At 42.9% G+C, this 25,225-nt stretch overlaps 1 protein-coding gene and 1 pseudogene across 1 annotated transcript; one reads left to right on the top strand and one right to left on the bottom strand.

Annotated features, from left to right (window-relative positions):
- The window catches only part of LOC116279086 (otoferlin-like), a 445,501-nt pseudogene that overhangs the window by 28,240 nt on the left and 392,036 nt on the right, over window positions 1–25,225 (top strand).
- Window positions 8,766–15,793, bottom strand: LOC140697886 (transport and Golgi organization protein 1 homolog). Its single transcript, XM_072966327.1, has 6 exons — window positions 15,718–15,793; window positions 14,860–14,924; window positions 14,587–14,659; window positions 11,023–11,158; window positions 9,533–9,631; window positions 8,766–8,853 (listed from the first exon to the last, which is right to left on the bottom strand). Exons 1-6 carry the CDS (start codon window positions 15,791–15,793, stop codon window positions 8,766–8,768), a joined length of 537 nt encoding a protein of 178 aa, XP_072822428.1.

The following is a 25,225-nucleotide window of genomic DNA, read 5'->3' as shown; positions in this document are numbered from 1 at the left end:
GTATGCTGTTGGTGCTGCAGGAAGCCAGCAGGGTCGGGAGGAAGGAGCAGAGTCTAGGGGGTGGGGGTGGAGCTGGCGGGCTTGTGGATCAAAGGATGTGGGCATGGAGGAAGGAGGTGGCTGGGCCACTCCCAGATTTCTGGCTGGGACTGAGGCATCAGCGAAGGTGGAGAAACAGGATATTACTTAGGTATAGGTATGGTTGCTTCAGTAGGATCAAACCACTAAACTTGTTTCTTCCTCACTGAATAGTCTGGGCATATGCAGTCCATAGCTGAGTGGAATCCAAACCTTTACCCTCTCGGGGACCCTGGCTCCTTCTGCAGAGGGCCCCACCACCTCTAGGGTATTGGTGAGAGAACTTAACATCAAGTCCACAGACCAGCCAGCGGGAAGGCAAAGTGGGGAAGGGAAGGGCATTCTTTAAGCCTAAGTGAATAACCAGAAAGTTTTACACATCACTCCTGCTCACATTCCACTGGTACAAACTTAGTCATATGCCTGCATCTAGCTTCACAGAGGCTGGGAAATACCATCTTTATTCCGAGTGGCTCAGCTAAGAATTGAGGATTCCATGTCTGTGAGAGGGATGAGGGCATAAGTTCTGGAATAAGTAACAGTTTCTGCCGCAGCTTACCCCTTTGTAAAACCAAACATCCATAAATGCACATAGAGCATTTGCTCCACACAGAATATCCTTATCTCCTCTCCCAGAAATATGACCTCGGAGTCGCATGGAATTGCTACATTCGACTCAGAGTTCAAGGTCTCCAGCTGTAGCTGAGTTCTCTCCATCTAAGAGAGCTTGCGGTCCCTGTCATCTGGCAAAATGTAAACTGAGTGCTTAGTTTATTCTACAGACCATCAGAGAGAGAGACCTGGAGTAAGAACTATAAAAATTTCTTTTAAAATTCCATTATGGAAAGAAAAGAATGAGAAATACCCAGGTGACATAGGTCCATAGTAGTGATCAAACTCCACTGGGCAAGAACTGGGAATGTGCCCCGTCCTGGCAGTGTTAGGGAGCTCAGCCCAGCCAGCAGGCCTGGGTGATGTCCTCCGGGAGGCATCCTCACATCTGTTGTCATGTCTATCTCATCTCTCCCTTTGGAAAATTCTTTCTTGTTTATCACTCTCTGAGTCCACAAGGAGAGCGCCCTTTGGAGAACATGTCTTTCCTCAGGATAGCATGGCTTCCGCAGCCCCCTTCCTGCTGATGCAGAACTGAGGTACAGGGATTGTACCAGAAGTCAAGCTGCTTTATATGTCAGATGGCAAGGATCATGGTGTCTTGATCCCACACACTTTGAAGCAAAGAGGAATGAGCAGATCCACACTTGCCCTCTGAAAGAGTCTTCCCTTTCAATGGAGAGGGAAGAGGTCCCAGAGAGACATTACCCAACTTGGAAGTGATGGCAACAGCATTTTGGATGGCCCTGGTGGTATGCGGACACCTAGGTCTAGAAGTCATCATTCTTGGCCCGTATAATATTCAACTGGCTCTGACTGAGCAGTGGAGAAGGGGCCACTGGGATCCTCATTACCCCTGGCCTCCCACACAGCATTGATCCTTCTAACACAGTGACACTTAAGGAAAAACACCCTGCACCCAAACCCCACACCCCGTGGCCTCTCTCTGGCCTTCTGAAGCAGCCTGCACTTGTCTATGCCGTGTGTATCTCTGAATAAATCTACATTTACTCAACTGTGGCTCACTCTTGAATTCTTTCCTATGTGAAGCCAAGGACCGCACTTGGCAGGGCATGTCCCGGGGACTTAAATAAGACCTGGGACATGGCCATCTTCTAGCCTCACATTTTTCCTGTGTCAGTGTCTCGTTAAATCTTAAATCTTGATCCATTTATAACTGATGTTAAGGTTTATTTTGAGGAAAGGAGTGCTTTTTTGTTGTTGGTTTTCAGATGATCACCCTGCTGTCTGAACACCCTGCACTGATGCCCCCTTTATCATAGCCTGTCCTTCCGCATGTGTTTCCTAACACTTTTGGATTTTCTCTTCTATTATGTTTGTGTATTATTACATTTTTGTTTACTGTTTTAATGATTAGAACTTTATAACTGGATTATTTTTAAAAAATAGTACCAGCTGCACTACCAGTGCTGGCAGAAATTGGTCCTCTTCTGTTAGGTGTTTGCGCAGGAGGTGGGCATTCCCGGCACTTGAACCAGGAGTTTCCCTTTCCTTACGCCAGCCCTCTTCTCCACCCTCAGAGGCTAGTTATCCATTTATACACCGGGAATCACAGGTGAAGTCAGTGGAGAAAGGTCCTCTCCCTTCTCTTTCTTCATCTTCTTTCTCTTTTTCCTTCTCCCCTTCCCCTCACCCAACCGCATCCTCTTCTCTTTCTCCCCCTCTTCTTCTTCCTTCTTCCTTCTCCTTCAGCTTCTCTCTCTCCTCTCTGCCTGTCCCTCTCTAGCACAAGGCCACAGACCCGCTGCTCCACCCAGCCTTGTCCAGGGAGACCCTCACCACCTACGTCTGCCCTGCCCATCTCTCATAAGGAAATTGCAGAGGATTAAGAAGTTCCCAGGACTTACCAAGAAATCTTGGTTTCCAGGGAAGCATCCCTCAGAGCCCTCCTGGATTTGGGGGGTGCGGGATTCCTAGGACAAGGGCACTGTACTGCGTGGTTCACCGTGGGACCTCCTCACGGGTCTCCCACTGCTACTGCTGGCCCCTCATCCTCCCCACTGTTAGGAATCGACCACTTCCTGGGGACAGACACCTGTCTGGTCATGAGGCATTCTTTGAGAGGCAGCAGACATTCAGTGAATGTCTCTAGAATAAATTAGCACTAACATCACATAGATCTAGATATAGGATATTCCTTCCCACCAACGTGCAAGACTCCCTCAGGCTCGCCCTCAGTCAGTACTGTCAGCAGTGCACGTCCCCGCTGCTGGCCCCCAGCACCGTTGTTTCAGCCTGCTTTTCAACTTTGTCTATAAGACTCTCACTGTGCACACTCCAGAGGGTGTACCAGTTGGTTCACCAAGAAGAAGACACTAGACAGAGATAGAACAGTGACAGGTTTATTAGGGGTGACAACAGGATAGGCAACAGCAGAGGGGGCAGGACTGAGCAGGGAGACACTCGGGCCGTAATGCACATCTGACATCTTCTCTAAATACATCGTTGCCACAGCTCAGGGTCCTCTTCAAATTTCAAACTGTTCTGTAAGGCAAGGAGATTTTGATTTATTTCAGTGAGATCCTGTTTTTTTCTCCTATATACATTTTGTCATCCATAGTGTATCTGGCCTCTGATGAACACTTTGATGTGTGTCTCCATCTGTGTGTCTATATGTAATGAAACTGTCTTCAGATCTGAGATATAGATCTCAGATCTTATATATTCTCATAATTATCTTTTTTACTTTATTCTGCAGGATCTAAATTTTAATGGAAGAATGGGGGAGGGGCTTGCCTTACCCATTGAAACAGAGATTGCAAATCTCAGGGTCTGAAGCGTTAAAGGCTTAGTTTAATTTAATGTGCTTCAAAGTCCATCTTTTGATGACTTTCTGTGTGGAGACATTTTCTTTTAAACCATGAGAACGTGAGTGCCCCTCAGACATTCTGCAGATCTCTTGTGGACTTAATCCCATCTTCCTCTCATGGCATCAGAGAGCACACTTACACCTGTTGCACAAGTAATACTGCAGAAACTCTGTGGAGGCCCCACTGAGTCTCGGCCTTAGGGGCTGAACAGCAGGAACGAAAACAAAGAATTGGGATATTGTGACATAACCGTGGAAGATGCAAAGCTGAGAGCTGGGGTGGTGACTAGAGGGAGCAGGGGTGTGGGGAGAGGGGTCCCCTGATCCCCCTTGGCTTCCCCCAAGGAACCTGCCTCGTGCTGAAGGGCCAGGCAGCTGCTCAGCTGACCTGGATCCTGGCTGCTCTTTTCAAAGCATTGGGCCTAATAAGTTCAGGCACACAGACTACCCTGAAAGAACCAAGTCAGTCTTCCCAAACATCCAGGGCATTCTTTCACCCAGATCTAGAACTTTCAGAAATCCAAGAGAAGCAGTTATCTTTATACGAGACTGTGAACTGAGGGCTTTCTGGCAGCAGTGGGTTCTGATGGGGATAAGGGCACGGCTGCACTGAGGCCCCCGCATACACACGTGGCTGTGCGAGGACCTCACGCTGCCTTCACACGTCCCGCCCCAACTGCCTGCCCTGCCGGGAGTGACCTCCCAGCTCCATCTAAGTGAATCCAACAACCCCCCGCCGGGCATCTCCTCAATTTCTTCTTTCTCCTCCACAAACTCTGCTCTACTCCTGTGTGATTCACGTGCCCCCCTTTTGTACGCTGGGGCCCTGTGCTGGCACTTCTGTTATGAATGTCTCTCTCCCGTAATCTCTTGCCCACCCCTCCAGGGAGCACCTTGAGCCCTTGAAGTTAGGGGTGTGCTTCATCCATCACAGACTCCATCACATGGTCTGGGTACCAGGCGCAGCTGCAAAACTGGCCTGTCTAACTTTCTGTCAAAAGCCTCTTTCTTTCTCTACAAGAAGTGCTCGACGCCCAGCTCAGTTTGGGGAAATGATCAGCCCAATGTACGTGTGCCCTGAGAACCTTGAGGAATGAATGTTACAATGTCCTCAGTCAGGTTTACACCTGCATTGCAAAGCCCTCAGTGCCATCTCTACATTGTCTCCAAAAACTCTTGAAGAACAAAGCTAGAAGTACTTTACAAGTGGACTCATATTGCTCAGATCGTCTTACCATATGGCGGAGGTGGAGACAGTGGGTGACAGCCCGGAGGGCACCAGGTTGGTCCAGGTGGAGGCGGCCAGTAGCCCGTGAATGGTGGAGGGCCGCCCATGAAGTAGGGCATGCAGGATGGTCCTGGGAAAGGACAGGGCTCTCCTGCATCCATACCAACCTGCAGAATAGAAGAGAGAGGGGTGTTGTATGACAGACCGAAGCGCCAACAGCAACAAAAGCTGAAACCAACGCAGCAGCTATCAGCACCTGGCACCCTCCCCTCCACCAGGTTCCCTGAGAGCAGCACAGAGCCACAAACTCCACCCCCACCCCGGGTCCTGCCTGCAGCCTGGGCTGCACAGGACACCAAGGGGATAAAACACTGTCACCACACGTCACTGCCTGTGTCTGCAAGTGAGAAAGGCAAGGGTCCTGTCCTAGGGGATGAACAGAGGTTCCAGCAAACTGAGAAAGTAGCGCCTTCCCGACAGCCAGCCTCTCTGTGCAGGACGGCCCTCCCCACCGCCTTTCCCAGCCCCACGGGAGCTGGCTCTTCGTGGACTAAGAACACAGAGGGAAGAAGGACGTGGAGAGCCTGTGCGCCACACGTGGAATCAGCTGCCCCTGGGTGCTCGCTCTGCCTGCAGGCCCCTGCCCGGCCCTCTCTGCTGCCTCCTGACAAAGGGCCCTTCACCTCCCTGGAGGGGCTGCCCCAGGGCACAAAGAGCTCTGGGAGGTGGGCATCCTGCAGTCCTGTAGGGCAGCTGCGAAAGTGCTTCTGAGGGGACAACGCTGCCTACAGAAGGTTGTGGCTCAGCTCCAGTCATCTTTATTTACATGTAATTCTGAATTTCAAGTACATTATGAGGTGCAGACTAAATCTGTCCTATGGGAAGACAATGTGGGAAGTCTAAATTCCACAACTAACACAAAAGTGATTTTATGTCATGTGTAAAATTCCAGATGTGTGATGAGATACAGGAGCAGCTATAACAGCTTACAGGGCAGGACCGACCCTGCTTATAGGAATAAAATGCTTTGATGGGAATCGGCCCTGCAGGTAATCAGGCATTTTCACTGTGGGCTGTTCCATTGCAGGGTATGTTTTCTACTACAAATGGAACATCTCTGAGATTCAGGCTTTCATACCAAGAGTACAACTGGAGGGAGTCTGTAAGACACATTTACTTTCAGAGAAAAGACAGTAATGGGTTATTAAATTTACTATATCAAAGAAGAGTTAAATTGCACAAGGCACACGTTATAAAGTTGGAGGGAGGACTTTCCTCATTTTTCAGTTATGAGGACTAGAATAGACATTCTAAACAGGAGAATCAGCTCCCCCAACCAGGAAAGGAACAAAATAGCAACAGTAATAATGTTTCAGTAGCCCAGGGGCAACCCCAAGTAAAGGAGACCAGGAAGGAGTCAGCGGTGCAGGAGAAGTAAGTGTGGAGTGAGGTGTCCCCATCCTCACGCTGAAGTGGGAGGAAAGGGGACAGGGCACAACCACTGAAGGAAGGACACAGCTACTGAGGACAGGACAAGCTGGTTAGAACCAAGATGGCGGAGGACTGGACTTCCAGTGGACCCTGAGCCTCATGGCGCACCCACAGGCGCCATGACAGATCCTAGGCTGACCATTAAAGGTCAAAAAGTGGGCAGGGAGGCATTTCCTGGAAATCGTCACCCCTTTCCCAAAGTAGCTGAAGTAATCCCCCTACTCATTAGCATATGAAATTACCGAGCCCATAAACCCAACAGCTCTGCACCTGGTGGTGACTCTCTCTTGCCTTCTGAGACAGCCTGCACTCTGTTTAGTTTACTTTAAACTAAACACCCCACAGCCCTCAGTCTCTCTCCCTCTCACCGTTATGAGATGCCCACATTCTGCCAATGGAGTGTGTATCTCCTAAGCCATTTTCCCTTCCGAGCAAGAGGGACTCCACTTATGGAGTATGTATCTCCCTAAGCAAACGTGCTTTCACTTTACCATGCCTTGCTCCTGAATCGTTTCCTGTGCAAGGCGAGAACCTGTTCTCCCTCGACAATGTTATTTCAAGAAACACAGACAAAACCCGGCGGTCCTCAGCCTCGAAGCCCTTACGGCTTTTGTGGGCACCACCAAAGGTGATGGGCTGAAGGGAGAAGCCCACTGGCTCTTGGGGAAGAGTCTGAATTTGAAAAGTAATGACACAGTAGACATAGAGCACACAATCTAGAGACGAGGCCAAGAAAGAGTGCTGTTAAAAAAAAGACCAAAGTTCCCAGAAATAGTTACAACTGCAAATGACCACAGAATTTACCTGGGCTTCCTCGGCCTCCTCAGCCTCCTCAGTAAGGCCGGCGCTGTCGTTCCTCATAGGGGCGGCACCGGGTCCTGAATCTGATAAAGGCAGAGCAGTGTTGAAGGTTTACTCTCTCTGACGGAGACCGTGTGGAGGAAGCACGAGGCCTTCATACCTTCCTCCAGGAGCTCACACTCCCGCCCGTGCCCCTGTCTCTTCACAGAGGCACCGGGTCTCCCTCATGTCTCACGTGACCCCGAGGACGAGGGGACACTGGACCCCTGACCCTTGACGAGGACACCACAGAGCCCTGGTTCAGGTGTTTCCATAACTAATCAACCTGGAAGGGCGCTCAGGGCTCAAATCTCTGGAAATCAGCACTAAAACAGGGGACTCACAATACACTTCAGGGGAAATCACAATTTCTACAAAGGTTGAAAATTAAAAGAAGAGTCTTTCGTAGGAAGAGTATCAACAACCCCTGAACCTGAGCTCTCCCTCTCTCCCTCCTTAGCCCACTGGTAAATTTTTTAAATCTTTCAGTCTGATGCAATGTCTTATACAAGTGACCAGGTGTTTTGTAAGTGTTTATGAAAGAAGTGGCCTTAGAAAGACTAATATTGTAATAATGGGCAAAAGAATGGTGAAATATATGGAGAATTCTTTGGAAGACTTTAGAGTTAGACTTATAACTCTGGAAAAGTGATATTATGTTGTAATTTAACTTACCAATTGGCTACTCTAGATCACTATGCAACATTTTTTATAAAGATGAAGGGACCTGCAAAATTAGTACAGAAAAGCCTGTTGTCTTAAAGCAGGTCTTGAATAGAATATTTATCCATCAAGACAAATGAAGAAAAATTTTTTCTCATCAGGACTTAATGCCTTCATTCTAAAATGTTGTGCATGTTGTTTTTCTCAAATAAAAGGAGAATTCAGCCTTCAACATTGTCTCCAGGTAGGAGGAGGGTGCCAATGCTCATTTCCTCTAGCACACAGAAACCAACCAAACCAACCTACCAAGAGGCTGCAGGGTGGCCCACAGTCCCTGGAGGGACATGAACTCCACCGTGCACAGGAAACAGAGTCCTGCTGGCTGGTGGCATGCGAAGAAAACAGCATCTTGTCAACCAGCTGAGAACCTGTTCTCTGCGGCGAGTGTATGGCATGGTGTCCAGGAAACCTAACGACTACCCATTTGGCGGCTTTGCAGCAGTAATGAAGCAGCTGCTCTTCACAGTGTGCTCCTTACCTCTCAGTGGAGGATGCAACCTGTATGGTCCTCTTGAGATGGGTCCCTGCCTCGTATATTCCTCTGCCTGCCCCTGTCTGCAGATTTCTTCCAATCTTGAAGATGGAGAAAGAATGGTTTCAGTAAGAGTTACATCATCAATTCCTCTACTAAACACTAAACAGCTTACCCTTAAAAATCTCAAAACACCCTTAAAAATGTATGTCAAAATTCTGTACCTTTGTTTCAAGTAGGCAACCTCCCATCTCATCTCTCTCGTTGCCCTCCCCTGGTCCAGAGCCCAAGATCTGTGGGGAGGGGGGAAGCACATCCACATTCAGTTGTGGCCGACTGTGCACACAGGGAAGGAAGGAAACACATTCTCACCCAGTTATCTTGAGCCACCTCCTCAAGAAGAGCGATCTGAAAAGTAAACACATCAAGAAACACCCCATGGTTAGGGATTCTCAGGGCCACAATGATTGTCTGCATCAGGTGCTAAGGACTCAGCATGTTAGGAAAAAGGCAAGTTCCCGGTATTTGAAGATATCCTCTGATTCCTGCATTTCCTGTTGCAATTCTTCAACTCTTCTCCTATGAGTTACAAATTGTTTCATCAGATAAAACACAATGCTGGGTATGCCCAAGTCCACATTATCCAAACTACACATGTATATGCATTATCTAATCATATAAAACACATTTCATATTATGTACAGTAGTTTCAAAGCTATTGCTGCATTAATTCCTTCCTTAATTATTACTTAATGCCTGCCAGGTTCTGCGCTGACATAATTTGCTTTCCCATACTCAACATTTTCCTAATTTATCCTGCATGGAGTATCTTTCATCATAAAGTTTGATTCTTCTTTTCCTTACATCCTTATCCTATTTCTCAGGCTTACAACAAGTGGGTCTCTCCAACGGCATGGTCATATTTATTGATGTGATTGATGCTACAACAAACTGCTTTCCTAAGGTTGGTAACAATTTATATCATCTACAGAAACATCCTTGTGAACCATCTTTCCACATAGTCCGGCCAGCACTGGGGACCAGGAAGTTCTTCGTAACTTAATCTTTTTAAAGTTAAAACTTTAACTTAATGTGTGTAAAACATAACATTTTCCCCCTTGTGTGAAGTATCTATACAGATGTCTTCTGAACATTGGTTTTGGTCTGTGTGTGATATTGTGTCTAAACATTTTAGAAAAGTTAAAAAAAAATCCAACAGGGGTTTTCTAAGCCACGGGTGTTGAGGAGCTGAACTCACTTGTACATTTGTATCTCTTCTTCAGCCAATTTCAACTTCTGCTCTACTGCTAAGAGGTGCTTCTTTTCCACCAGCTCACATCCTTTCATGTCCAGCTTCCTGAGTGGGGAAAGAAACCCAGTGAAATTCTGCCATTATTTTCTCCCAGCAATCTGAAGGGAAGAGTTCAATGTTCTTTCTGCCCTTCCCCATAAATACATAGACTGACAAATACAAAGGAAGAAATTAAAGGCCCCACTAATAGATATGACAAAACTAAACTCAGGCCTCTGGCAAGTGTTTGGTATCTGAGCTTCCCTTCAGTCTCCATCCCTATTCATTTGTAGCTAAAGTAAACACACACATGAAAAGCCCACATGAAGTGCACTCTGCCCTCCCAGGCTCAGGCTCCTGTGACGGGGACAGTGTGAGCTCACTGTGTTTCAGTGTGGAAAACAGAGCCTGCCCAAGTCATCACAACCAAACACATCAGGATGAAGCAGGCATTTGTGATTTATTTGTGGAGAGCCCTGCTTTTCAGTCAAAGCCTTGACAAAACCTGATTCTTCACGGAATATAATAGAATGTTTGCTTTTTAATGTGGGTTGATGGGTGTGATGTCCTTGACCTCCTCCTGAGAATGACGGGAAATGCTGGACAAATTATGAAATTCATGATCAAAGGTACCAAATTGCTAACAAGCCAGGAAGGAACATGAGGCCAAGATGGAGAAGAAGGAAGCCTAGGACTAAGGTCAGCCTGGCATTTAGGGCCACCTTCCCCAAGGGTCCTCCATTAGCTGCAGAGGAAAGTACTGAGATGCAGAGCAGCCCAGCAGCTGGTGCCCCCGCCCCCCACGCACGGGCACCACAATCAGACAACTGGAGCTCATGGTCCTTCAGCAAAGGTGATCCCTAGAAACGCCCACAGGCCTCAGCTGGGACCCATGAGAGTTAAATGCCAGGAATAAAGGTGGACAGGAGACACACTGGCCTCAGGAGGGCTGAGCCTACACTGAGTGATCTCCATTGCTAACTGGGTTCACAGGATGCAGCACTGCTGGCGCTCTGATCACCTGCCAGCAGTAAACCCTCATCTTCTCTGCAGCAAGTTAACCTCACACTAGGCGCCAAATTTTCTCTATTTTCTACTCAATGTCTAGAGTTTAATGAAAGATGACAGATGCATGGCAGGTTGTTACAACATGATGGGACTGAAACCTGAGGGCAATGAAAATGGACCCAGTGGGTCCAGATAATGAAGAGATCAAATCTAGTCCCAGTACCCACTCCAATCTCAAACTAATTACAAACAGGTACTCTGGTAACCAGTTAGAGTGGAATGGAAGATGCAGATTACAGAAATCAAGGCAGAAAAGTAAACACAAATCTGTACTTACTGAATATGGTCATAAAAGATACGGTGGCATGTACTCTAAAGCGTATTATAGCATCTACATGGTTCCACATTCATTCACACGATTTATCATAATTAACACAGGAACACCTTACTCTTCTGCGTCCTTCTTTCTTTGTCCACAGATTCCTTCAAGAAAGTCCACGTTCTTCTGCCTGAGGAATTTGGCTTCCTTGCCCACTTTCACAGACCCCGATGCAGCATGGCGGTCTTGCCTTTTCTTTTTACTTTCTGTAAAGCATGAAACAATTGTCTTTGTACGTGTACATGTGCACTCAAGAACTTGGCTGTGGTGGGGAGTGGAGAAAGGAGACAATCTTGGAGGCAGGAATCCATTATTTACCCTCCCAGTGCAAACTCATTTCTACTACAGGCATGTCTCATTTTATTACTCTTCATCGAACACGTATTTTTTACAAAAGCCTTGTGACAACCCTGAGTCCAGCAAGTCTATCAGTGACACTTTTTCCAACCTCATTTGCTCATTTCTAGTCTCTGTGTCACTTTTGGTAAGTCTTAAAATATTTCCATCTTTATCCTTACCCATTCCTTTAAGGCAAAGCCCAACCCAGAGAAGTCCCTAACTCTCATTTATTCTATGAAACCAGAGAGAGATACAGAGGCTACAAAAGAAATGTCTGAAGCCAGCAGATTCTGGTCCATGAAGTTTAAGGAACGATTCCATCTCCACTATATAAATGTGCAAGCAAAGCAGGAAGAACTAATCCAACAGCTGCTGCAAGTTATCCAAGAGACCAAGCTAAGACAATTAATGAAGGTGGCTAGACTAAACAACAGGTTTTCAATGCAGAAAATTGGAAGAGGAGACCATCCAGCACTTTTATAGCTGGAGAGAAGTCAGCACCTGGCATCAAAGCTTCAGTGGACAGGCTGATTTTCTTGGTAGGGGCTAATGCAGCTGGTGACTGTCACTTGAAGCCAATGCTCATTTAACATTCTGAAAATCCTACATCCCATAAGAATTATGCAGAATCTACTCTGTGCTCTATAAATGGAACAAAGTCTGGGTGACAGCGCATCTGTTTACAACACGGTTGACTGATGATTTTAGCCCGCGGTTGAGACCTACTGCTCAGAAAAGGAAAACATTCTGTCAAAATAGTACTGCTCAGTGACTGTGCACCTAGTCACCCAAAAGCCCTGATGGAGATGTATGAGATAAACACTATTTTCATGCTTGATAACAACATCCATTCTGCAGCCTGTGGATCCAGGAGTCATTTTGACTTTCAAGTCTTATTATTTAAGAAATACATTTTGTAAGGCTATAGCTGCCACCTATAGTGATACCACTGATGCCATGGTTTCAATAGCATTGGTTCACTCCATGACTTCGTGTCACATTTCTGTAATCTTGCAATATATCCCCATCTTTATCACTGTAAAGAAATAAAATATATTTGTTGAGGTGACCGGGGATCAGTGATCGTTCATGTGACTTTTGCAACTATTTTGGAGCCCCACAAACTGTTCCCAATAAGAGACATCAAACTTAATTGATAGATGTTGTGTGTGTTCTAACTGCTCCACAAACCATCTCTTCCCTCATTTCCCCCTTTCCCTTCAGGCCTCCCTATTCCTTGAGACAAAACAATGTTGAAATTAGGCCAATTAACAACCTTACATTGTACTCTATGAGTTCAAATGAAAGAAGGTGTAGCATATTTCTCACTTTATGTTAAAAGCTAGAAATGATCAAGCTTAGTGAGGAAGGCATGTCAAAAGATGAGATAGGCAGAAAGCTAGGCCTGTTTCCCCAAACAGATATCCAACTTGTGAAGGCAAAAAACAAACAAACAAACAAACAAACAAAACCTGAAGCAAATTAAAGTTTTACTCTCGTGAACACGAGAATGATAAAAGGAACAGCCTTAAAGCAGATCCAGAGAAAGTTTCACTGGTCTGGACAGAAGATCAAGCCAGCCACAACATTCCCCTAAGTCAAAGTCTAATCTGAAGAAGGCCCTAAGTCTCTTCAATTGTATGAAAACTGAGAGGGGAGGAAGCTGTGGAAGAAAAGTGTGAAGCTTATGGAGGTTGGTTCATGAGATTTAAGTAAAGACGCCGTCTCCATCACATAAAAGTGCAAGGTGAAGCAGAAAGTGTTGGTGCAGAAGCTGCAGAAAGTCATCCAGAAGGTATGGCTAAGATCATTAAAGGAGATGGCTAAACTAAACACCAGGTTTTCATTACAGACAAAACAGCCTTACATTGGAAGAAGACACCCCCTAGAACTTTCACGGCTAGAAAGAAGTTAATGCCTGGCTTCAAAGCTTCAAAACAGGCTGAGTCTCTTGTTAGGGATTAATGCACTTAGTCAGTTTAAGTTTTGAAGCCAATGCTCACTTACCATTCTGAAGATCCTAGGGCCCTTAAAAATTATGCTAAATCTACTCTGCCTCTGCTCTGTAAATGAAACAACAAAGCCTGCATGACAGCACAACTGGTTACAACACGGATGACTGAGTATTTTAAGTCCACTGTTTAGACCTTCTGATCAGAAATAAACATTCTTTTCAAAATATTACTGCTCACTGACAACTCACCTGGTCACCCAAGAGCGCTAATGGAAATGATATTAATGCTGTTTTCATGGCTGCTAACACAATATCCATTATGCAGCCCATGGCTCGAGCAGTAATTTGACTTTCAGGTCTTAGTATTTAAAAAATAGATTCTGTAAGGCTATCGCTGCCATACATAGCAACTTCTCTGATGGATCTCAACAAAGCAAACTGAACGAATTCTCCATTTTAGATGCCACTTAGGAATATGAGTGGCGTCAGGAGAGGGGAAAGTATCAACAGACAGGGAAGTTTGCAACAGGCTGATTCCAGTCCTCATGGATGACTTTGAGGCGTTCAGACTTCACAGCAGGAAGTAATTGCAGATGTGTGCAAATAACAAGAAACTAGAATTAGAAGTGAATCCTGAAGATGTGACTGAACTGCTGAAATCTCATGATAAAACTTTCAGAAATGAGAAACTGCTTCTTAAGGATCAGCAAAGAAAGTGGTTTCCTGAGATGGAATCTACTCCTGGTGAAGATGTGAAGACTGTTGAAATGGAAGAATGGAGTTGGAACAGCATATAAACTCAGCTGATAAAGCAGCAGCGGGGTTCAGAAGGGTTGACCACAATTGTGAACGAAGTTCTACTGTGTTTACCAAACAGCACTGCATGCTACAGAGCAATTGTTCACGAAAGGAAAAGTCAGCTGATGCTGTGGCAAACTTCCTTTTGCCTTAAGAAATTGCTAAAATAAAAGAAAAGAAATTGCTACAGCCACTCTATCCTTCAACAAGTAGCACCCTGATCCGTCAGCGGCCCTCAACATCGATCCAAAACAGTCCACCAACAAAAAGATGATTCTCTGAGGCTCAGACGATGGTTAGTAGTTTTCAGCAGTAAAGTATTTTTTACCAAAGGTATGTACATTTTTTTAAACATAATGCAATTGCTTACCTTAATAGACTACAGAATACTGTAAACACACCTTTTATACTATATGCACTGGGAAACCAAAAAACTCATGAGACCCACTTTGTTGTGGTAGCCACTGTGGGGGCCCAGAACTAAGCCTGCAATACCTCCCGGGAAGGCTGTACACGGGGTTTTCTTCCCAACAAGGAACATACCTTCCAGGCTGCATTCATGAGATGTCAAGGCTCTGTGCTTCGAATCCTCAAATCCTGCCCTCAGAATGCTTGACTGCAAGACAGATTTGAGAAAGCATATTCAACAAGACTGTACACATGTGAATGTACTTAACACTAACACAATGTAGACTTGAAAATCATTGTTGTGGTAAATTTTAAGTTTTTTAAAAATAAGAAACTTAAAAAAGGAATAATCATAGCCTGGGATCAGATCTCTGATTTATATAATCTTTAAAACATACATTTTGTTACCTGATCCTTCTCGTTCTCAAGCTGAGCATTTTTCTTCTGGACATGATGTTCTTTACTGACATGAACTCCATGAAGGGAGAACTGAACCTAAAACAGTCTCACTAATGACTTAGTTCCCAAGAACAAAAATCCTCAAGTAGATAACATAGAAATTTAACATTCTAAGACGTGACAAACTTGTTCTTCATCAAAGCTAAGCTGTACAACAGAACTCTGTAGCTAACAAAGTTAATTTACATCTGGAATTTCTGAGATGTTCATTTCAGTAACAACTTTCAGGGCAGGGTGGTGGGGGTTAGTGCCAAGACAGCCGAGTAGAAGGATGCTCTTAGCTCACCCTCTCCCACAAATACCTCAAGAGATACATCTGCAGACCCACCCATTCGCTCTGAACCCCTGCTGAACTTTGGCAGAATATCTCTTACTTCAAAAGAAAAAATTTCTCACAGCAGCTGCTTGGCTGACAAAACTGACAGAAACCAACACAAAGGGTCCCTGCGATCAATCCTCAGCTCTGCACACAAGCTGGTAGGGGTGGGCCAGAACTGGCTGCTGGAGGCCGGGTAGAGGGCTAGGGCCGACTGTGCAGAGGCAGTCTCAGGTGGCTGGGGTGTGCTGTAGGTGGTGGTTGGGGGTGTATACAGAACAGAATAGCCTGGGATCCCCACAAAAAAGCAACACTGCTGGTGCACATGGGGGTGAGGGGTGCAACAGAGCCAGGCCATAGCCACTGTCTCCCAAGCTCATAGCAACACTGTTGATGCATTCTCATGAGACGAGAGGTGGGGTTCAGTCAAGCCATCATACTAGCTGGTGCAGGGCTCCTGGGTGGAGGTGGGGTGAAACCTGAATCCATACCCAAGGGCCCTGCAACTTCATAGGCGAGACTGAGATTTCTTTGCAGCCCCAGGCAGAGGGGGCGGATTTGGTCCATGGGTGCCTTTGTGGGCACGTGCCTTTAGGACAAGTGAGCAAAGAGCAGAGTTCTGGTGCACCGCACAGGCACAGGCAGCCTTTTCAGCAGATCTGCATAACGTATGCAGACTTGGCACTGGGGATGGTGCTGACCCAGTAACACACCACGGACCCACATGTGTGATTGCACTATCACTGTGGTAGGTCCTAGTGCCGGATGTTGGCAGATCTGCACTGCTGGCTCTGAGGGCACACATCTGTAAAACAAACAAGCAACAAGTAGAGTTCTGGTGCACCACAGGGATGGGTACAGGTACAGTGTTTTCAGTGGACCTGTGTACTGTACATAGACTGGGTGCTGGGAATGGTGCTGACCCGGTAAATGGACCTTGGATCCACTACATAAGCAAGAGAAGAGACATAAATCACATGATCACCTCAATAGATGCAGAAAAAGCATTTGATAAAATTCAACACCCATTTATGATAAAAACTCTTTGCAAAGTGGGTATAAAGAGAACATATCTCGATGGAATAAAAGCTATTTATGGCATCCCACAGCCAGCATAATACTCAACAGTGAAAAGCTGAAAGCCTTCCCACTAAAATCTGGAACAAGACAAGGATGCCAATTTTCACCATTTCTACTCAACATAGTCTTGAAAGTCCTAGCCACAGCAATCAGGCAAGAGAGAAATAAAAGGGATCCTAGTTGGAAGAGAAGAGGTAAAATTATCACTATTTGCAAAAAACATGATACTATATATAGAAAACCCTAAAAGCACCACACAAAAACTACTAGAGCTGATAAAAGAATTCAACAGGGTTGCAGGATAGAAGATTAACAGGCAGAAGTCAGTTGCATTTCTTTACATTAACAATAAAAAAATCAGAAAAAGAAAGTAAAGAAACAACCCCTTTTAAAATTGCATCCAAAACAATAAAATACTTAAGAGTAAATCTGACCAAAGAGGTGAAAGACTTGTATGTGGAGAACCACAAAACATTGATTAAGAAAATTAAAGATGACTTAAAGAAATGGAAAGATATCCCATGCTCTTGGATTGGAAGAATCAATATTGTTAAATGGCCATACTGCCCCAGGCAATCTACAGATTTAATGCAATCCCTAGCAAATTACCCAGGATATTTTTCACAGAACTAGAACAAATAATCCTAAAATTTATGTGGAATCACAAAAGACCCAGAATTGCCAAAGCATTACTGAAGAAAAGGAACAAAGCTAGAGGAATAACACTCCCAGACTTCAGATAATCCTATAGAGATACAGTAATCAGAACAGTGTGGTATTGGCACAAAAACAGACATGTGGATCAGTAAGACAGAACAGAGAACCCAGAAATAAACCCACAGACATACAGTCAATTAATCTTTGACAAAGGAGAAAAGAATATACAATGGAGAAGAGACAGTCTCTTCAGTAAGTGGTGTTGGGAAAACTGAGTAGCAGCATGTAAATTAATGAAGTTAGAACACTCCCTCACACCATACACAAAAATAAAGTCAAAATGGCTTATAGACTTAAATATAAGACAAGACACTATAAACCTCCTAGAAGGAAACATAGGCAAAACATCCTCTGACATAAATCTTAGCAATGTTCTCCTAGGGCAGTCTACCCAGGCAATAGAAATGAAAGCAAAGATTAACAAATGGGACTTAAGTGAACTTATAAGCTTTTGACAGCAAAGGAAACTATAAACAAAATAATAAGACAACTTATGCAATGGGAGAAAATATTTGCAAATGATGTGACTGACAAAGTTTTAATTTCCAGAATATATGAACAGCTCATACAAGTTAATAACAAAAAAACAAACAACCCAATCCAAAAATGGTCAGAAGACCTAAGCAAGCAGTTCTCCAATGAAGACATGCAAATTGCTGATAGGCACATGAAGAAATGCTCAATATTCCTAATTATATGAGAAATGCAAATCAAAACCACAATAACGTATCACCTCACACTAGTCAGAGTGGCCATCATTCAAAAGTCCACAAACGATAAATGCTGGAGAGGCTGTGGAGAGAAGGGAACCCTCCTACACTGGTGGTGGGAATTTAGTTTGATGTTGCCATTATGGAAAACAGTATGGAGAGTCCTCAAAAAACTAAAAATAAACTTACCATATGATCCAGCAATCCCACACCTGGGCATATATCCAGAGGGAACTCTAATTCTAAAAGATATATGCACCCCAATGTTCATAACAGCACTATTTACAATAGCAAAGACATGGAAACAACCTAAATGTCCATCGACAGATAACTGGATAAAGAAGTTGTGGTTTGTTTATACAATGGAATACTACACAGCCAACAAAAAAATAAAATAATGCCCTTTGCAGCAACATGGATGGACCTGGAGATTGTCATTCTAAGGGAAGTAAGTCAGAAAGCAAAAGGAAAATACCATATGATATCACTTACATGTGGAATTTAAAAAAGGAAAAAGAAGACACTAAGGAACTCATCTACAAAACAGAAACTTATCTACAAAACAGAAACAGACTTGCAGACATAGTAGACAATCTTATGGTTACCGGCGTGGGGAGGAGTGAGTGGGAAGGGATAAATTTGTGAGTTCGAGATTTGCAAATATTAACTGCTATGTATAAAAATAGATTTAAAAAGCATATTTCTTCTGTATAGCACAGGGAACTATATTCAATACCTTGTAATAATATTTAATAAAAAAAGAACAAGAAAATGAATATATGTATATATATACATATACATAAATACATATACATACACACATATATGTATGAGTGGGACATTATGCTGTATACCAGAAATTGACACGTAAGTGACTATTCTTCAGTTAAAAAAAAAGAAATAACACCTTTACAAATACTCTGTAGATTTTTCCTTTCCACTGTGTGCATGTAGGATGGAAACATAACATGTACTAGGATTTCAAAAGAAACACTAGGCCATGTGCTAAAAAGAAATGTCTAGTAGCACATCCCATACCAGCCTTTGTGTCATTAAAGCAGCTGATCTAGTTTGGGCCAAAGAGACAAGTCAAACACATGAAAGTTGTAAAGAAGAGAACAGCTGAAGGTATAAATAGTTCATGGGAAATTGAATTTCCTGCTTTCAAGACAATGGATTAGTCAACTGAGTGACAAGGCTAAATAAAGGTCTGAAATCTTTCAAGCCATGCAGCTTAAATGAATGAGTTTTCCTAGTGAAAGATACGTACTGTGCCCAGATTCACTGTGAAAATTCTCTGCTTTTATTAAGAGGGGTAGGACTGTTCAATGTGGCTTGAAATCTATAGGATTCTCTTCTACAGTTTCTCAGTTCTATTTTTCTTAAAGGGTAGTGCTAAACTATATAAAAATTACCCAGGTTCGTGAATGAAATTATTCCTAGGCCCTTAAATTTAAAAAAAAGAAATGTTACTGTGGTATTAATACTTGAAATGAGCAGCATGGAAGAATGCAGGGTCCAATTCACCCAACACACAAAAAAGCCTCAGAAACCAAATGACAGTAACACTGAGTGGCAAAATTCTCACCAAGTTCCGATTCTTGACACTCTGATCTCTCTTAGATTGCAGTTCAGTATGTATATCTTGAATGACATCATCAAGGATTTCATTCATCTTCTCAAGTGTTTTGATATCATCCTACAAGAAAACACAGAGGTCAGTAATAGCCACTCATTACTTTACTTCTGTTTTAGTGGTCTGTAATCTCAGAAAAAGAAGGGTTTTTGTTTTTTTAACCTTAAATCTATGTACTTCATTGGAGAGAATCTTATTTTCCCTCATGGCTTCTTTAGTACATTTCTTTATTTCGTTGATCTATACAATTATGTAAGAATGGATTCAGAAATCAAAACCATTAATTATAGCAAAACCAATCTCCTGTGGGTGAGTCCTTACAGAAACAAAGAAAACAGTACTTTACGTGGGTATGATGTTTGCTTTGAACGGGCAAATATAATGAATATAATGAAACGGAACACCAGGAGGAAAGAAGAGACAGTGAAGTCAGTGAGCTAGAAGGAGGCAGACGTCCTTCAAGGGGAGGCCATGAGAATGGGAATGAAGGGATGATTATGCCTTCTGTGTGCACCTGCATATTTCTTCTACAAGTTCTGAGTTTTCGTTCATGCAATGCTTGATCGCCTCAGAAATTCGGTATAAATTAACTAAAAAGAGATAAAAAAAAAAATCTCTAATATTATCACCAAAACAAGCAAAATCAGATTACCCCAACATTTCAAAAGCAAAGCCACATTATCCTGGTACTCTGAGCAAAAATATCCTTTCAGCATTACTGTGATCCCTGAAGAAGGCAAATTTAGTTAGTAGCATTTTAAATGTAAAAAACAAATGTGAAAGTAAGAACTCTATTAAAGTGAGATTCCTATTCAACCTTTCTTCAAAAATGGGGAAACACAATACAGTGTCTCCACCTAGTATCACATCATTAAGGAACATACAGCTTAGAAAATGTCAACAGTTCAAATAGCACCTCCATCAATAGATACAGAAGAGAAAAAAATCAAACACCCTATGTACTTAAATGTTGTCCTCCTGTCACCAATAAAGTAAGCAGATTGTTGCAACTGCTTTAAAAAATCAAAAGAAAAAAGAAAATTCGTGACTTCTTCCAGATTTTCCCCACCTCCGCCCACAGTTTAAATTACCCAGAGAAATCTTTCTAATACCACTTGCTTGGTTACTCAGACCTCCAATGTCTTCCTGCTGCCCAGAAATTTTCCTTTCATAAGAACCAGGGTGGGTGGCTTGGAAGGACACAGCCGTTGGAATCACACACCTTTGGGTACAACCTTGGCTTTACCACTTACTTGCTGAGAACACGAACACCTTACAATCTGAGTCACAAGAGTCATCAGCCCCAGACGCGAAGGTTCTCATGCACCGTGTAGGTAAACACTCGCCTTACAGGTGGATAACACCATGGAAAGCCCCGAGAGCAGGGACCAGGATGCCACAACCTCCTGCCAGGCATTTAATTATATTGTCTGACCCCAAAGTACAGACTTACCCTCTATCTTAACAACGTGACATCTCTGCTGCCCTGAGGTCACACCTCTCTATACCCTACCCTGGGGGTGCACTTCGCCACAAGAAACACCCGCATTCGAGGACCTAATAAATGTGTGCCAGACGGCTGTCCTGCCTCCCCACACACAGCTCCACATAACCGTCACAGCCTGGGAAGCCTGCACAGACCTCATTATCCGCATTTTACATCCTTTCATTTCCACTCATTCGTTAGTGACATTGAAGCTCCTTCCACTGAGGACTCAACGCATAGTTGAAGCCTCTGCTGTGACACACACTTTGACTGGCGATACCTGTCTTCATCTCTAAGCCGTAAGTTTGATAACCTCAGACAGTATCGTAATCTTTACACTTCCCCGTGAGCCAGGTCAGGCCAAAGTACTTCCCTCAAACTTCAGACTCACCAGATTCCCTAACTTTTCTAAATGGAATTAAATGCACCCGCTTCTTCCTACCAGTGTGACCTGTTCCTTCTCCTGGGCTCCTGTCTCAACAGGTGGTGACTCAATCCTAAAATGCTGTCATTTAGGCCACAAACCAGGAATAGTAAAATTCTGAAGAGGCAAATTAGACCTGAGAAGTCAAGGTATTTACATCCACTCAAATTAGAACCAACACAAACACCTGTACTGAGAAAATATTACAAAGAAAACAGAAGCCTGAAATCGTACCTTGAAATATTTGAGGCTTTACTTAGAAGAGACAGAAAGAAAATTAAATTTGATGTAAAAGCATATTATTTTGTAGAAATTTAAGTTCCTAACAAGCCAAACTTTGACCCAATGGCAGTATACAAGTGATGCAGCACAGCATAATTAATTCATAGAATTTTTAAAAGTAAAAATAAAAAATTTCCTATTCAGTTGGTGATATTTCCTAACCCATTTCTGAGAGAGAATCAAGGTAAATATCTTATTTTAGAGCAAAAGCTCTGTTTACAGTCTTCTAAATGAGCACCAGTCTATTTAACTTTAATCATGGAAATGGCAGATATTTATAATTACTATCCTAGTGCACCATTTACCTGGCATTGTTTTTTCTCAAATCCAATGGCCATAATAATCCAGAACCAAGGACCGTTTCAAAGACTCTTAGGAAACAGTAGCAAAGGCAAAATCATTGGACTAAGATATGCCTCTTTCACACACCAGAAACACCTTAGAACTCTTTTATTCACTGTTAACTATTTGCTGAACCATCAAATGGTTCCAACAAATCAGGTCCTATGATCTTTCCCAGATGACTAGTGACAAAGGTTGCCAAGTGAGAGGTGGAGTGGAGACTGGCTAGAGAAAATGCACAAGCAGCAACAGTAATGACAGCTGACATTTATAAAAAGGGTATAAAGAGCTCCCATGTGTGACTTACCCCCAAAGACACCACTGGATGGCAGCTCAAAAAAATCCAAGCAAAGCCCCTGTCAAACACCATGTAAACACACACTGTCTTGGCCCCTGGTACCTAGTTCCCAAATCAAAAGTTATAAATGGCGATCAGATGCTGAGTTTATCCTGAAAAACTTGCCAAGATATCAGAATATCATGCAGTAGTCAAACAGCACCTACAATAATGCTATCACAGGAAAAGCACCGGGAAAGGGGAAAGCCAAGGATATCCCTTTAAAGTCACACTTTGCTCAGCAGTGAGCCCCTTCTGTCCGATGGCATCTCACTCACAGGCAGAGATGAGCGGGAGGAGCAACAGGCATGTGACCCAGAGGAAGGACTGAGGGGCAAAAGTGCGTGCTGAGGCTACGGGGCAAAATATGGACACAGACAAGAGTCCCTTGAAAATCAGAGCAGAGGGCTGTTCCAAATGCGGGAAGCAGAGTGGAGACATGAGCTGCTTCCCTTCTCCCTCTCCAACCTCCTTTGCACCCTGTGATGTTCTTTCTTCACAGGGCATCTCATGGCCAGTGAGGGATAAAACACGCCACAGAAATCCAGGAGAAAGACCTTTGATTTGAGTGAATTTTCCAATCAATATGCATGAGGATATTTCACTTACAATGACAGGTCTGTTATAATTAACAAGTCAGGGGATCTGTTCTCAATTTTAGAACTTTGCACTCCAAACTCTGCCACTTGGACCAGTTAATTTAAGTCATCTGCAAAGCTCGTTTATACAGAATAATTTGTTCCCGACAACGTTGGATAACTGACGCATCTCTCAAATAAGCTCTTGTCCTGCTCTCTCCTAAGTTAACGTATTAACAGATCCTAAAATAGAAACCATGTCCAAGGGTGCCTGGGACATCAATGTGCTTAGAAATGAGAGGATGTGACAGAGTAAACAGAGGATGCTTTTTGCCAGGACCATTTCACTTCACTACAGTGAGTTATGTATAGCAGTTACCTATGCCCTAGTGTTGGTCTTAATCTAACCACATCTTCAAGTTTCATCTTGGTTTGTTAATAAAAGACTGCTGCACATGTTCAGAGAGTATAATGCTTTTCCAAAGAAGGTATTATATGAGCACAACAAGACATAATCAAATCAGCAAGTTTTGTAAACAGAAATGCATTAGAAAAAACTTTAAAATTACCTTGTCCCCTATAGAAAAGCATGTTTCTTTTTTCTATTTTATGATATTTTCATGCAACACTTTTAATTTGTTCTTACTGTACATAGAAGCATATACCTTTTAAGCTACACTGTATAGAAACTCATGGTTTCTGCTTTTTCCATTTGACATTAACCTTGTCCATTTCTCTTTTTTGCATTTTTGAATTTTTTTAGGTAGAATTATTACAATTTGACTGCACATATACAATATACTGCATGTAAAAACATACGTACAATATACTGCACATATTTTTAAAATTTACATATATGTATTATTGTTTCTAAGAACAGTTTAGAGCTTTAGCTTTTTTTTTTTCAGTAGAGAAAAATTCTTAATGCATTCTTGTAAGATTGGTCAAACACAAGTAAAAATAAATCCATTTATCCAAAGAATAGTCTTTAGAGAAATAATTTAAAATAAAATTGCATGCACTCTTATTTTTTTTATAATGGCAATCAAGGGGTTAAACTAAAAATGAGAGAAAATGCTTTTTTTTTTTTGTCCAGAAACTCAAAATATACATGTGTGATTATACCCTCGGGATAAAGGACATTGTTCAGTTATTGAAGGGAAAAGTTTCATTAGTGTATTAATGATTTGGGGACAATTGGATAATTATTTGGGAAGATAACATAAGTTTCCCATTTCCTTTATGTCCTGTATGTATAGAACATATAGAAAAGTCCACTGATCATCCAGGGATGGAACTGATCTATCCCAGCGTATATCCACAGATCACGAGCCACATAGGAAAAGGTTCATAGATGTGACAACAGAAAACTCAAAAAACTTTGTGTTACTCCTTTGAAAAATGACTACTCCCCAAAAAAACTTACTGGGAAAATGTTTTTAATATGTGCAATTAACAAATGATCAGTACCCATAGTGTGTTGTGTCTGTAAAGGGCTCCTACTGATCAGTAAGAAAAGGCAAGCTTCATTAAGGATCAGGAGATACAACATAAAGGGTCACATGTATTCAGCATGCATAGGAATAATTTGCTGAATTGACAATCTCATAAAGATGAGGACCGTCCAGAATGGGGGTGTGAGAAATGGGTTCTCATGTCTGGTTGGAAGGATTCCAGAATGTCCAGATGTGATCTCTACACTGGCAATTCCACATCTAGGAGTTTATTCCTGGGATCGTCACATATGTGCTCAAAGACGTAAGTAAAGGATGTTCATAATTTTCAGTGGGGAAAATTTGGGATTGAACTAAGTGGTCACCAATAATGAGTTAAATAAATGATGGCCAGTCAACTTGACAGGCTTCTGTACAGTTGGGAAAAGATATGTAGTTTTATATACAATGAGATAGAAATGTTTGGTCATATGTTAAGTATAGAAATACTGATTCTCTTTATAAAAATATAAAATACATGTCTACATGCATTGGTAACAGGTCTTTGGAAGATGTACACCAAGTATCTCTTCGTATAGTGAGAGCTGCTTTGAATCAGTGATGCAGTTATGAGAGATTTTCATTTTCTTTAACTTCTATCCTTTCTTTTCTTTCCTTTTTAAAAAGAAATTACAGTGTGCATGTGTTAGTGGCAAATGTAATTAGACTGTTGTCTTATCCTTACCAAACACCAGACTTGACTAGAGTGGGCTCATTAAATATTAATTAAAATTTCCTAGTGAAATGAAAACAACACAGACAGCTCACAAGATGGATGCACTTTAAAGCACTTTTTTGAGATATAAAGTAACTCTCAAATTATGGCCACACTGGACACTTTGAGGCTGAGGGAGTAAACTTTCTGTGGGTCCCATTCTCCTTTTAAGTGATTAATTTCTTGTAATTGAAAAGCT

This window comes from Vicugna pacos, chromosome 8 (assembly GCF_048564905.1).
Source record: "Vicugna pacos chromosome 8, VicPac4, whole genome shotgun sequence".
NCBI classification, from domain to species: domain Eukaryota; kingdom Metazoa; phylum Chordata; class Mammalia; order Artiodactyla; family Camelidae; genus Vicugna; species Vicugna pacos.
This window is presented reverse-complemented; position numbering and strand designations above follow the sequence as displayed.